The sequence below is a fragment of the Lepidochelys olivacea genome (genome assembly GCF_965140295.1).
Source record: "Lepidochelys olivacea isolate rLepOli2 genome assembly, chromosome: 10".
Taxonomy (NCBI): domain Eukaryota; kingdom Metazoa; phylum Chordata; order Testudines; family Cheloniidae; genus Lepidochelys; species Lepidochelys olivacea.
Window position 1 is genome coordinate 72,230,186 of NC_140420.1, and position 15,891 is coordinate 72,246,076.

The following is a 15,891-nucleotide window of genomic DNA, read 5'->3' on the forward strand; positions in this document are numbered from 1 at the left end:
TCTCCTTGGGGAAATGGATTTTTCAGAAACTTTCTATCCATAGTACAGTAGAGTAGGTTGACTTACTGAACTATGGCTAAATGGGACTCCAGGTTACCCAGTACCAGCTTGTTCATTGTGCTCTGTCTTAATTGCAGAGACCAGTAAAGGCAGATGATGGCTGCTTTGCAAAGCCTAGGTTCTGAGTTCCCCATGTCTTGATAGCAGTGGAGATAAGACTGGTCAGATACATAGCTAGACTAGCATCAAAGCATTATATAAAACGTTAAAGAGGCCACACTGGTTACTCTCACTTTGGGAATCCAGAGCACAGCTGCTTTTGGCAAGCTGACTAGCAAAGCCTTCAGGCCCATCCGCTCTGATTTTCAGAAGGGTCCCTCCTCCTTCCCCCAAAGAGATTGTTATATCAGCAAGATTATGCTGCTTTAAATATGCAGGCTTGAAGTTCCCTCACAATCTTGAAGCTTAATGGGTGATTCAAACTAAATCACAGAAAATGCAAACATTCCCATTTTGCACAGCCTGAGGTAGCAGATGACTAAATACTGAGACGATGAAATAATATAGGAAGTGACAATATGTTGGTTTCCTTCTATGTTTGTAAGTTCCATTAAATATGGGTCTTAACTTACAACAAACACAGGCATTTTAGCTCTCTAGTATGTGGCCTGCATCACTGCCACCTTCATGGGAGCTGCACATGCAAAATACAAATCTGAGTAATATTCAACCCTTCAACAAATATATATCTGCACATACACACACAAAAAATGTAACTGCTCATTACACGATGCGACCCCATTATCATCTCAACAATAATCATTTCTGTCTCAATGCATTATTGAGACCATGATGGCTTTTGTAAGAGAAGACATCATGGAGGCGAAAGTGAAATTATGAAGGTTTTCTGTGGATTTATATGTTGTTAAATGATATGTAACATGCCTGGAGCTAAACATTTTTCCAATAGAGGTCTAAATAAACAAATAAAAGAGCCCTCCTGCTGCTCAGCAGCAGGCCTGAGGAACAGCAACAAAGCAGTTAATACCAGGACAGTGAATACAAGTTCTGCAGTCACCATGAGGAAATCTTTGAGCCTTCAATCTCTCTGGTCACTTGATTACAGACCTAAAAGTGGCAATTCTTCAACAAAAAAACTTCAAAAACAGACTCCAAGGAGAGACTGCTGAATTGGAATTAATTTGCAAACTGGATACAATTAACTTAGGCTTGAATAGAGACTGGGAGTGGATGGGTCATTACACAAAGTAAAACTATTTCCGCATGTTTATCCCCCACCCCTCACTGTTCCTCAGATGTTCTTGTCAACTGCTGGAAATGGCCCATCTTGATTATCACTACAAAATGGTCCGCCCCCTCTCCACCCCCAGCTCTCCTGCTGGTAATAGCTCACCTTAAGTGATCACTCTCTTTACAGTGTGTATGGTAACACCCATTGTTTCATGTTCTCTGTGTATATAAATCTCCCCACTGTATTTTCCACTGAATGCATCCGATGAAGTGAGCTGTAGCTCACGAAAGCTTATGCTCAAATAAATTTGTTAGTCTCTAAGGTGCCACAAGTATTCCTTTTCTTTTTGGGAATACAGACTAACACAGCTGCTACTCTGAAACCTTTGAGCCTTTGATGTCACATGCAAATAATTAGTAACAAGTTTAACATTTCTGTCTGTCTCTCTGTGAATCCAAAGCTGAGTCCATCCCTATACCGCCTTTAAACTAAAGTTGACTGTCTCCATTACTGGCCCCAGAGCCCCTCTCAGTATTACATCTACAGAAATGAAAGATACTTAGGATGCAGTATTAAATGGGACAATGGTATCTGGGGCAGACAAACCTGAAACTGCCAGCAGTCCTCTAGATCATCTAGATTGGATTAGAACCCTGTGACGTACAGGTGAAAGGCTCCATGTCCCATCCACAATCTGCTGAACTGTGCAAATCCAGCAGAGTTCACTTTGGAAGGGGCTCGGGACTTACACGCTGTAAGAGTGGTAGTAAATCAAGACCAAAAGGTTTGCTTGAATGTCAGACTCTGAGGAACTCAGACCTCCAAGGGAAGGATCTTACTCTCAGCCAGACCCTAGGCCTCTATGAACACTCCTAGCAATGCTAAATGAGATTAAGGGAGTGCAGCTGGTATTTAAAGACAGGTTTTTGCAATTTGGTAATTTTGAGGTCTGGGATATTAACCGTCCTTTATGATTTTATAAAGAAAGAAAAAATGTTTAAAAAAAATTAATGATTTCAGTTAGACACAGGAAATACTGCACCACCTTTAGTGAGCAAAAAGCCAACTTTCATATGTCATATGTCTGATTGCGAAGTTGGGGTGCAGGACCCTCTGGCTTCCCCAGGAGCCCCCCCGGGCAGACTCGCTGTGGGAAGCGCACTGAGGGGCAGAGGATGCTGAATGCTCCAAGGTCAGACCCAGGAAGGTGGAACCTGTGTGAGCTGTTTGCCCTGGAGACAGTCTTGAGCTGTAGCTCACGAAAGCTTATGCTCAAATAAAGGTGTTAGTCTCTAAGGTGCCACAAGTCCTCCTTTTCTTTTTGCGGATATAGACTAACACGGCTGCTACTCTGAAATCTTGCATATGGTGGGTTAATAACACATCACAAAGCATTACCTTAAAATGAAATGTTCTTTCTACACTACACATTACTGAAGTTTCCTTCAAATAACAGCATGAAAATAGAAACATTTTTCTTCCATAAAAAAACCAGCAGCATGGTTGAAGGAACCAGTTCACTGGGCAGCATACTTAAGCATCAGATTTCAGTGTGAAGTAACAGTTAAGTTCTTACCTCCCAATGCGTAAGTCCTACTAGTCTCACTGTTATTTCAGGTAATTCACTAAATCTACACCGTTTTACCGACATGATTTCTCAGGGACAGGAGAGCTGTTTTCTATGCGTATTAGTCCATAGTGACCGCACACTGGTCTGCTCAGTTTGCCACGACAGACTATTGGGAGAGGAAGTCAGATTGCTTGGGCAAGGGAGGGAGGGAGGTGTGTTAGCTGCTGACTTCCTTAAAGATGATTGTAACTATTTTGCGGCTGCTTGTATCACTGCTTGTTTTCCCCTAGCTAGACCTGTTTACAAAAATCAGAGGGGAAGTGGGGAGGGTAAATGAATTTTAAAAGGAAAGTGGCACTTAAATTGGAGTCCAGAACTTTAAAAGAGATTTAATAAAACAACCCTTCTATGATACTTAGGGCATTTATGAAAAGAAAATTTTATTCTGTTAGAAATAGATGCACATTTAGTGTACTTCCCCAGTATTTAGTACTTTTGCAGTATCAAAACACTTATACAGATGGCTAGAGAGGTTGCTTTTGTATATCTCTAGCTACTGGTTGTTTTTTATTTAATTCACAGACGTTTACAATCTCACAGTTCTTTGAAATGCTATTTTGAAAAGCTGGTGGTGTTTAAAACTCCCTGGATGCAGACACCCACTCTAACTGCACAAGTAAATGACAGGAGAAATTACTTACCCTGCTTTTCTTAATTTGATTCCATATTTGCTGTCATGCCCCAGAAATTCATTTTGAAAATGGGAGAAATGCTGAATATTTTTCTGTCTAAGCGCACTATCACACAGTAGAGATTGTGTGTATATGAACCATTACATGCAATTGAGTTGAATGGAGTTTCACCAATGTAAAACTGAAGTAACATGATGCGGCACACTAGACTCACTGGTAAAATTACCCACTTATCTATTCCCCCTTCATGTTTAATTTCCCTTGTGCCTATATGTCTCTTTTTGCATTGTTGTTAACATAATTTTAAAAAAATATATATTGGTCATGGTCTTCGTCAGAAAGCTTATTTTACAACTGATCTTAGAAAACTGCATTATCTAAAACCAAGTTCTGAGCAGAGTAAAATCTGTTAGGAGCAACTGTATGTTTATACCTCTTGCTCTACTAGAAACAGTTAGAAACAACCAAATCTTCCTGTTCCACTTCCTCTTTCAAGGGTTGTTTTTTGTCTTTCATGTTTTAATCTAAACAACTCTTCTTCTCTGTGATGATCCAGTTCTCTGAGGAACTTGAACCTGTGTTTCTCAGGCTTACTGTATAAAATTGCAGTAATTAAACACAAAAATATTCTGAAGCAAGAAGAAAAAAAAAAAGTGTTTGACTTGGATATCACTCTGCATTGCCAATTAGTAAAAAGTCAAAGCTGCTAGCTATTGCGAGCTTTTAAAAAGCAAATTGTGTTTACCATCTTGGAGGGACTCTTGTTTTATCAGAAGGTTTTAAAGTGAACAAATAAGCCAGCGTGTGGCAGTCTCTGTGGCCTTTGGTTTAACAGACGAAGATACGGGAAGTATCCCAATGTGCATTCTCCATGTACTGTCTTATCCCTCATCCTAACAGAATCTTAGAATCTTTCTCTATATACAACTGTGATCAACTATGATCTCCCAGTTCTTACCTTATGGCAAGGACTGTCAGCAAATCCCCCAACTGTACATACTTCACAAATTCTCACAAGTCGTTTGTATGAAGGGTTCTATATAAATATATTCTCTCATATTGAACTTTGCACTGGAGAACAGGGACAGTTGTCATATTCTTTTGAACTTGTCATAATCGGATGCAGCTCTGGGGTTGTCTATGACCACAGCATGCATCCTGTCGAGATAGATCAACAAACGGGAACTGGTCTCCCTTGCATAAGGGCTTAAAGATGTCACAATCTCTAGATGATGCACCAGAGATGACTGCACTATTGTGCATTTATTGTATTACCACACAAAGACCTACGTTAAAAGACTGTTAAGTTTGGAAAGTCAAGCACTCAAAAATTAGGGCATGGCAGAATTAAAGCTGCTTATGCTACCTTATTTCAGCTTCCTGGTGCATATGCATTATGATATAGTCTTATTATATATCATATCATATACTGTTTTTTCCAGAGGACTCATTCAGTGCACAGGATGGATGATGCTCATTGAACAAGCAATTATTCAATATTTTGCTTTATCCCCATTGTTCAGTGTGCGGTCCCACACCCTATTTACAGCACTTTATTCAAACCCTGCTCTGAATGAAGAATTATTAATTTCCTTTTAAATTCTGAAATGGCACTCATCATTACAGTATCTGAGTGCTTCACAAACGTTAACGAATTAATTTTCACAGCCCCTTGCAAGATGATGTGGTATTATGCCTAATTTTTGAGTGTTTGACTTTGCAACCTTAATGTTCTTTCAATGTCATTTTTCCTGTGCAATTTGCTATGTCTTTAAAAAACTGGAAAACCAGAAATCCCACCATATGGAACCATACTGACACTTAGACCTATAGCACAGACCTCTCCCACTTGAACGAATGGAGTAACTGATAAAAGTAGAATGCGGTCATCCTCTATGACAGTGGTTCTTAACCTGGGGTGCAAGATGCCCTTTCTGGGGGTGCGAGACATGCCAGATTTTTTTAGAAGGTAAATCATCGAAAACACAAATTAACCACAGGCACTTAAGTACAACTACTTTGTTTCATCAAACCTACGTTTATATGTATATAATTCTCTCTCTTTCATTCTATAGTTATGATATATCTAGGTTTAAAGAACGGACCCATTTCAACGATTTTTGATAAGGGGTGCGAGAACATATTTTGAGAACCAAAGGGGTGCAGGGTGCAGTAAAGGTTAAGAACCACTGCTCTATGAGAACCAGACAGTAGAGGGGGGCTGAAACACATACTTTGCCTGTGGGTTTCACAGCCATTTGCTGACAGCAGAGGAATGGGGGCATTCATGAATCATGGGGTTCCACTTCCGGTTCTGACAGGGAGTGTGCTCTAGTGGTCATAGACCTTTCTGCCTTTGTTCCTTCCATCCCCACAAGCTTGGCACTTTTTGCCCCATCCCTTTCCCAATCCCACGTTTTCTCCTCCGCGCTCCCATACTCATGCTCCTCATCTGATCTCAGCCTCCTGAGCTCACCCTTGCACAGAGAGTCCTAGTATCCCACTCTGGGGTCCATGTCTGAGTTCCATTCCTTCCTCCACCATGGCTCCCAATCCCAGTCTTTGTCTCCTGGCTCCTTGCCCAGCCAGTGCCAGTCTTCCCAATCATCGGGCTCCCCATTTGATCTCCCCCTCGGGTTCCAAGTCCCTTTGCTCAGCCAGTCCCAGTTCCACTCTTTATCTGATCTGTCTCTCCTACCCTACTGACTGCCAGTCTCCTTGACCATAGAGTATCAGGGTTGGAAGGGACCTCAGGAGGTCATCTAGTCCAACCCCCTGCTCAAAGTAGTTAGTCCCAGCCTCTCCCTAGCTCCTAGTCTGATGTCAGCCAGCTGCCCTCCCACATACCTTTGCCCCAAGGCGCCTTGTCCCAATCTACTCCCTTTGACCTCTAGGTATGGACCCTTGTTCCCTCAGCATTTGAATCATGGTGCTTCGTCCTCCAAGCTGCCTGGGCCCAACAGTGAAAACGCAAGCAAGACAGACTCCCTACTCTTATTTCCAGTGTTTCTCCTTAATCTAGGACCAACTACAGGAAAAGTCTGGCTCCCCCTATGCAGCCTTTGTGCTGCAGCATTCTCAGTGGAGATTGAAATTTTGCTGAAATTAGCTGTCAAACATTATCATGTCTCTACTGAGCATGTGCAAACTGATATTCTTCAAAAGCTTATAACTTGGCAAATGTGGGCATTTTTCCCACGAGAAAAGCAAGAGGTATATTCCTGACACAAAGGTAAACCTTCTGCCAGACTACAAATTCTTGCTCCAATGCATGAAGATGCTGGAGCTTCTCAATGAACCAACTGTAAGAACGTTTTCAACACCAGCAAAACAAAGTATTTCCCCCTAACCTTGTTCTTGTAAAAGACTGGAGTATTTCAGCTGAAACTAAAAAAAACCCAAACACTCAGGGGAGGCACCCAACATAGCATTTCCCTGCAATCTGTTCTAGTCGAGCAAAGTTATGAGCAACTGGCAACCGGCTCTTATAACGGGAAGTGCTGGGCAAACTCAAGTATATGTGGTGCTACCAGCACCGTCTCAAATAGTTTTTGTTGCCAACCACAACACATTCTTTGTCACTGTTTGTTCATAACATGCAAGCTGTGACAAGGTCTCTAGTATTATTATTATTATTAAAGAGCCATGTCCTCCACGAGACCAGAGGAGACCATAAAGAACATGTGGGACAGACAAGCAATTCTGTTTTGCCTGAACTGAAAATATAGCAACACACTTACATAGCAGAGGCATCACTGGCTCCAGAGATTCAAATTTAATGGAGCCCATGAATGTTTCATATCTTCAACTAAACCTCCATCCAAATCCCTCAGCAAATGCAAAAATATAACTGTAAAAACTCCCCTCACTCAGTAGTAAGGGAAAAATCCATCATTACTTATGAGGCAGTATCTCTTTAAAAACAAAAAGGCTTTGGGGAACATTCAGCCAGTTGAACTATTACAGTGGCTGAATACAGTGTATGAGGAAGAGAAGTAGGAAGGCAAAATCTGAGTGGGACTGGTACCCACGCTGAGCACAAAGGCATGTGCACTATATTCTTTATACACTACCCTTTTCCTCTTGCTAGTTTGTATTATTGCCTCGACTTGCTTTTACAATGATTTCCCCCCTATACAGCAATGTTTCACTAGGAGGAAAACTGACCTCTCCAGCCAATGAGGATTCTCCAGAGTTCTCAGAGCTGCATGGAATGGTACATTTATCTGTGGGCTTTGGAAATTTGGAGAGGTGCTAATGTTTTAAATAATCACTGATCAGGTGCTAAAAGCACAGACACTTTTTAACTGGGAGGTGGAAATTACTTTATCACTCCTGTTTAGTATTGCAAATTCTGCTAGTTTTCCTTTGCACGCACAAACTGCAGTTTTTTAGAAAGGTCTGCAGTGCACTATTATCTTGGGCAGTGACAGCTTATGTCACAATAAGATGTGCAGAGCTGGGTAAATCCTTGCAGACAAAATAGCTTTTCCCCTTTACGTATAGGGACCAGCAGCAAGCCTAACTGTAGAACTCTAGATATTTGTTTTTGCTTTTTCAATACCAGGTTCCTTAAAAGGACACATTCTCTATCAAGAAAAGGAGTACTTGTGGCACCTTAGAGACTAACCAATTTATTTGAGCATAAGAGTCACGAAAGCTTATGCTCAAATAAATTGGTTAGTCTCTAAGGTGCCACAAGTACTTTTTTTCTTTTTGCGAATACAGACTAACACGGCTGTTACTCTGAAACCATTCTCTATCAATACACTTACATTTTGACCCAGTTCTCCTCCCTCGCCATATAACTGTTTACATAGTCTGCTTTGTTCTACAAAAAACAAAAACAAAAAAACTCTATTCTAAATAAATCTAAAAATTCATGTCAGCAGCTCAGCCCCCATGTTAACAAACCAATGTCTCTCAGGATCAATGGGATGTCATTACATAAAGGAAAATTTAGGCTGAATATCAGGTAAAACTCCACCCTTCAATGGGATATATCCAATCGTGGAATAACCTCCCCAAGAAAATGGTGGGCATTGCATAGCTTGAATCCCTGAAACCTTTGGAGAGCAAAGTACTAGGAAATGCACTATAGAGAACAGCCCTGCATTGGCTGGGGCATATAGTAAACAGGATAGATTAGGTCTTTTCCACCTCTAATGTCTGTGATTCTGCTAAATGTCTGTGATTCTATTTTTGTTATATTTCTAGCACAAGAGTACATCAAACTCTGTAAGGAAATCAACTTCAGCATCAAGTTTCCCAGAGGTGGTTACAGACATGACAGAGATTTTAGAAGTATTTAAAATACCTTGAAAGAGCATCTATTGCCTTTTACCAAAAGCAGCTTGTTTTATCAGAATAAGCAGCGTTTTCCAAACATCAAATTTAAATTTGTTTTCATTCCATTTATGTCTCTTTGGTACTCATTCTATGGGCCACATCCCAAAAATTTACAAGTCCTGTTGAAATCAGCGGTAATTCCTGGTGCTCACCACCAGGCACTATGTTAGACTGAACATATTTCTTTGAGGCCTAACAGGATTCATTTAGGAGCTCTCAACAACACACTAAGAAGTCTTATTCACAGGGAGGTGAACATCAAGTACATGGCACTAACATAATAAACATGATTAATAACAACACATGGGCACCAGATGCCACTTACTTTGCTCTTCTTGCTGCTGGACATTTTATTCCTGAGGTAGCTGAAGGTGCGACTGACTTTTGTTCCACTTTTCCCTTCTAAATCTTTCCTGGAGGGGCTGGGAGGCAGGAAGTTGCCGCTCTCTTCAGACACACTAAAGCCAAAAGACAGAGACTGTAGATTTTATTTATGTTATTTTTTTTCCAGATTATGCTGAGCAGGGAAAAAGACTCTAGAGGAAACCTTGGTTATTTTAGAAGAGCAAATACATTTTTCATCCAGCTATTGCAGCTAACCAACAGAGTCATTGGTCAGTTTACATATTTATATGAAATATGACAAGCTAAAGAGAAAACACTAATCAGCCACTTAGTCACATATTGCAAGAGACTGTTTCTTTGGTAAAATTTCAGTACTTCAGTCTCAAACTATGACATTATGCCCTCTACTGCTTTAAGGGAGAAACAGCTTTTCATTAACACAGTAGTCAGCAATTGCCCATTCTGTACTGCTACACATACCCAGTCTTAATTTATTGGCATAAACTACTGCTGTCTTCCATAACACACACAGAGCAGATGGTTATAAAGAAAGATATGTAATGAAATCTGTACAAAGGACAGTCTCCACTGGGAAGCACCCTGTCTATAAAGTACCCCCAATTTTTCCAGTATAATTTAATTAGAGCTTTTGTTAAAAATTATCTTTGCTAGACTACTAACTTTTCCTGGTCCCTTAAAACAGAGAAAATAGGACTCAATTTGTGTTTGTATGTTAATCTATAGATTCATTTCATGTCAAACTTCGAGCTATCAAGAATTTCAGAAGGAGCTGGTGAAATGGGATGCAAAGCCAAAAGGGAAGCCACATTGTGGTGGGGACAGTGGATAAAACAATTGTCCTGGCGCTCAGCAAATAGAAAGATATGTCAGAGATTTCAGAAGATAACACACTACTGTGCACTAAAGAACATTTTAAAAGGCTGTTACATTGTAAGCTCTGTGGGGCAGGGACCACCTTTTTGTTCTGTCTGTACAGTGCCTAACACAGGGATCGGCAACCTTTGGCACACTGCCCGCCAGGGTAAGCCCCCTGGTGGGCCGGGTCGGTTTGTTTACCTGCCGCATCTGCAGGTTTGGCTGATTGCGGCTCCCACTGGCCGCAGTTTGCTGTTCCAGGCCAATGAGTGCTGCAGGAAGAGGAGTGGGCCAAGGGATGTGCTGGCCGCTGCTTCCCGCAGCCCTCATTAGCCTGAAGCTACGAACTGGGGCCAGTGGGAGCTGCGATTGGCCGAACCTGTGGACGCGGCAGGTAAACAACCCGGCCCAGCCTGCCAGGGGATTACCCTGGCGGGCTGCGTGCCAAAGGTTGCCGATCCCTGGCCTAGCACAAGGGAGCCTTGGTCCATCACCGTGGCTCCTAGGTGCTACCACAGTACAAATAAACAGGAGCATTTTTATTACGTTACGGAGGTAGCAGGCACCGGGTCCTATAAAAACATGCACCATTTCCTGACCAAATTCCCAGCATGCACTGTAAGAATTAAGTTCCAAAGGGGAAAACTAAAATACCTCCTTCCCCCAACACTCCTCCACCCCAAAAGGAAAGGAACCACTGCAGGGATGTACATAAAGGAGTCATATTCCACATAAAATACACAATCTTTCCAAGACATGCCAGAATACAAAAGTGAAATAGTCAGCTGAAGAAACCAAAGGGAGAGGAAAACAGCAATAAAAGGTGCTCAAGAACCTTCTGGGCATGTCAGACAAGCCAGAACTGTCAGAAGAAGTAGCACAAAGTATGAAGAAGCGATCAAAGACCCAGCTCCCTCAATGCCAAAAATGCTATCTTGCCCACATGCAGAAAGGAACTATTAAAGCAAGCATCCACTCAGAACAGAGGATCTCTGCTTACAGCCATGCAAGGATGAACAAAGTATATCTAAAAACCATGAGAATCTCTGCAATCATAAAAAAATAGACAAAGGGAAAGGGAAAAAGTGGGAATAATATTTGGGCCTTGTGTAAATTTATGTTGATTGATAACAAAAATAATAATATTCCAAACTTTTCTTATTTGTGAATAAACATTAAACATCCAGAATAATCCAGAACTGTTCGGGAAAAGACAGCTGCATGGATGGACCCGTCTTCATTTCCAGTGTGGCAATGTTAAGAAATATTTTATGGTTCTAAACTGTTCTTCAACTTACAGAAATAGTGGCCTGGTTCTCAGAGGGTCTGAGCACTTGCAGATCCCCCTGAAGTCAAGAGGGGATAGGAGTGCTCAATACCTCTAAAAAAATAATCAGATCTATATTTTGGGTATTTCAACAGAGAAAAGATCAATCACAGTACTGTACCTCTGAGACAATGAACTACTGGTGCTGTTGAACGATCGTGTGCCTGGAAAAGATTAAACGAAAACGTTAGACTGCGAAGTCTTGCCCACAGTAGTGCTAAAAATATAGTTCCTGGATTCAGGTAGTTTATCAAAAAGAGGGGACTGTTTAGAAGTTAAGGGTTCAGATATGTTTCTTCGTGTGCCCGGGGAAAGAATGTTCACCACAGCCCGTGGGATTCCAAGTTAGTGACAGAGGTGGAAAAAGAGGTGGGCTGCTTAGCAGTTTTATCATTCACCAGCTGTAAGGCAAAGGAGGTGAATCTGTGATCCTCACTGGTGCATTAAGGATACATAATTCCAAACTGCTAATTTAATTACAATAGGTGAAAATGAGAGACTTTGCCTCAGCGCTTTTATTTATACTGCATCAGAATGAATCTATTGTAAGATACGTCCTTGTTTCATGTATAAAACAGAATTCTAGTTGATAAAATTATACTTCATTTTCCCTTCACAACCCTTAGGCATGTAATAAAAGGATAAAGGAAACAAGAGAAGCCTTATTAATTTTTCCGTTGAAATGTCTGCAGAGGCAGGGCTCAATCACCCAAAACTGTGCCCTAGGAAAAAATGATGTACAACATGCTACTGAAGTCCTCCAGTGACACAAATTCCCCTTGTTCACCAAGAAACCTGCCTACACAGTCTGCTTGGAGCAGATTATCTAGCTAATGCTAGATGTTACTGAGTAGCTGCTTAGTATCTGGGAGTGCTAAAAAATCCAAATAAATCAATTCAGATGGAGAAAGATGGATCCTTTCTCCGGGAACTAGGCATGGCAGGACTCTAAAGGACCCCTTTAAAGTATTTTCAAACATGCTACAATGACAGCAAGCAACATAGCTGGTCTTCTTATTAGGATTTTGTAATTGCCACAAGAACAATGGTACTTTGGCTTCAAACACTGTTAACAGAAGTTAGAGCCACAAGCTAATGCAAACGAACTTAGCACTTGGCATCTGAAGCAAAGGGCAGATTAGTACCCAGTTTATTAAAAAAAACACATTTATTCAGGATCGTCCCATCCCCATTTCTAAAAGAAATAAATACAGTCTTGATTACTGACTACAGTTCCTAGAATAGCATGAGAGAAGGCTATTTTTTTTACCTTTCATTCTTGGATATTCCTGAATTAAACAGTGGCCTAACCTGGTCACCTAGTCCTGGTTTAGAGGAGCCTTTTTGTATGTCTCCTGTTGAGCCTTTAGACTAGCAAGTGATCTGTCTCAAATCCATCATATAGTATAGTGCAATGATATTCATTCAGTCAAACTCCATACTATTTACTATCTATCTCAGGTTTTTGAATAGTGCCTATTCCCTGAGTATCTAAGCACTGAACAAGTAATTTAAAGGCTCAAACGGTTGTCCATGGCGAACTTCCTAGTGGACTCTGCTCTTCACATCAACTTCAATCTGCTCTTCAACACAGGTTAAGCCTCTTTGCTCGCTCACTCTCTCTATATTTAACAATCATCTTCCTTGACTGAATTTAAACACTCCATATAAAACCTATGAAGTATTTTACCATCTTATCCCGTCACCAGAAGAAGTAGGATGAAGCAACATTTAAGCAAGAGCTGCAATAATTTGTTGTTCATGATCCAGTTTTCAGTATCTCTGAGAATCCCTGAGCTGCATGGCATTTCAACTGTTCAGTGGCTGTTCATCCCATATTGTGAACCGGTACTTTATCTTGAACAGAGAGAGAATCACTGATAGTGGTGTGCAAACCGACCCAGAAAAAATAAGAACCAACCAAAATTTTGAACTAAACTGGTTTTTACTAAACCTAAAACTAAACTTTTTCAAAAAGGACTGTGTGACAGCATTCAGATACCTGTTATATTCGCCATAAAGACAGAGGGATGGACAGAGAGATTTTCCTCCCTCCATATTTTCTGTATTCCCTCTAGCCCGGTACTTCCTGGCTCTGCCTGGAACCAAAAGCGGACGTGCTGGGCAACAACAAGAAAATCTCATCTGTGCCCTGACTGGATAGCACCTGAAAACATCTGTTCTTGTGAGATTTCCAGCCCCACTGTGGAACTCCAATGAGTCTGGATAAGCAGCCAAACTTTTGGGTGCTCATCTGAACATCTGAACCTTCACCATCAACAATAATTTCATATTGTAGATGGACTTAAAATAATTCATAAGTTTCATGATACAGGAAGAAGCTGCAGGATTGGCATATTCCAATGAGAATGCCTGAATGACAGAAAGCAGCTTGCAGCGCCCTAAGACAGGTAGTAATTAAATTTAAGGGGATCAAAGAATTCCAAAAGCCTGCTCACAACCAACTAAACTTGGTGTAAAACGTAGACACCAGCTCGTCAGGTAATAATTTACCCACCTGAAATCTACAACTTGTCCAAAAAACAAAAAAAACAATCTAAATATATGATTGTGTCAGACTAACTGCAGCTAATTCCAAAGGAAAGCTGGGGTGTGGAGATATTGGAGGAAGGTAATTAGAATGCACACTTGATCTGAAAGTAAATGCATCCATCTCCTCTGTCAGATATGAGCCCTGGAGAGGTAGAAAAAATACAAGCCTAGGGTTATTGTACCTAAAAGTACGTGTGGTTAAAGCAACCTTTATATAAAGCCATCACAGAACTGTTTGAATGAGAGGGATTACAACAAACACCAAGGGAAGTAGGAGCACAGGACATAGGTCCTCCTGGGTTACTGAGTCCAGTCTCCTGTTATCGCGGGCAAATCCATCATATAATCAGATTATAAACGTGTCAAGTTCTATCTTCAAAGCAGTGTGATAGTTTGCACCCTGTACTACTATTGATCCAAACCTCACTTCTATGATGGTTTGAAACCTTCTCATTTCCAGCTACATTTATTCATGGTCAATTTATACACATTTGTTCTTGTACCAACATTGCAATAGCTCCTATCCCACTTCGATGTTTACCCCCAATGTATTTAGATAGAGCAACTGTATCCCCTCTCAGCCTTTGTTTTGACAGGCTAAACAAGCCACCCTCTTTTTAGTCCTGTCTTGTAAGATCGACTCTCCATTCCCCTATCATCCTAGTAGCCCTTTTCTCTGCACCTGTTCCAGTCTGATCTCATATTTCTTCAACAGGGTGTCCAGAACTGTACATAGTATTGTAAATGAGGTCTTAACAGTGCCTTATACAATGGCATTAATACTTCCCTATCTCTACAGGAAATAGCTCACTTGATACATCCTAGGAACGCATTTGTTTTTTCTGTGGCTGCATTACATTGGTGGCTCACAGTCTTCCTACAGATGATTAATACAACCAGTCTTTCTCCTCCTCTCTCATTTCCAAGTGATGAGCCCCCAGCTTATGGAACATTTTTATGTTCTGGGGCAGTAATAAACTCAATTTTTAAAGCTCACTAGTCATTAGTGGATAGTTGAGGGAAAAAACACAAGACAGTCTGAGCTATTCTGATTTTAAATGGTCACTCTGGCTTCTGGCAGGATGACTATTTTTTTTTTAGGTTGGATGGGGAGCAGTCCCTTTTACCTTTTATGGGTAAGCCATAATAAAAAAACCCAATCAACCAACCAAAAACCAAAATCATTGCATGGACATCTTTGTCCTGGAGGGAAAAACACTACAGGTGTGGCCTCAACCAGAAAATCTGGATCCAGATTTTGAACTCCCGAATTTTGAACATGTTTGGCTCAGATGTGTGCTTTTAACTCACCAGATAACAGGGGCAGGTGTGAAATTCTATTCTGAATCAATGCTCAGACTGCAAATGCCCATAGTGGACAAACGCTCACCAGTGCAGTTTATGAGCATTCAGATCCACACACATGGTTTGGGGTCCCATCTCTACTGATATTCCCAGCGTGCTGGAAAAACCACAATACAACAGTTTTTTTGAAAGATCAACAACGGTATTTCTCATTCTCATGGCAGTAGGTACACCACACTTACTGACCGGATACAATCAACCTTTATAAAGCCTCCTTGATGCGTCAGAAAGGAAGAATATTATGAACACATCAAAAACTAATTAGCTGAGAAGTCAAGGTGTTGGAATATTAAAGACTTTGGATTAGAATCCTTTCATTCTGCTGTTACTGAAGTATTTAGACACAATGGCGAAGGTGAAGCTGTTAGGCATCATGCAATGGAAAGATTAGTTTAATGCTCACAAGCTAAAACAGCCAGGTGTAAAAAGCAGAAATAACTTTCCTTTACCTCCACCCATAATGGCTGCAGTTCATGTAAAATGATTACTTACTATCCAACTCCTCCTCCTCCTCATCACTGGAAGAAGAGCCAATAGAAAAGAGAATTTTAGACTTAGGGAT

The 15,891-nt window shown here is 40.9% G+C and overlaps 1 protein-coding gene across 4 annotated transcripts in view; it reads right to left on the bottom strand.

The window, feature by feature from the left end:
• The window catches only part of AKAP13 (A-kinase anchoring protein 13), a 325,968-nt gene that overhangs the window by 42,230 nt on the left and 267,847 nt on the right, over positions 1-15,891 (bottom strand). For all 4 annotated transcript variants that reach the window (XM_084642499.1, XM_084642498.1, XM_084642496.1 and 1 more), the window contains 2 exons: positions 11,533-11,575; positions 9,189-9,321 (listed from right to left, as the gene is read on the bottom strand). In XM_084642499.1, coding sequence (XP_084498625.1) covers positions 9,189-9,321; positions 11,533-11,575 — 176 coding nt within the window. The remainder of the gene's footprint in view (positions 1-9,188; positions 9,322-11,532; positions 11,576-15,891) is intronic.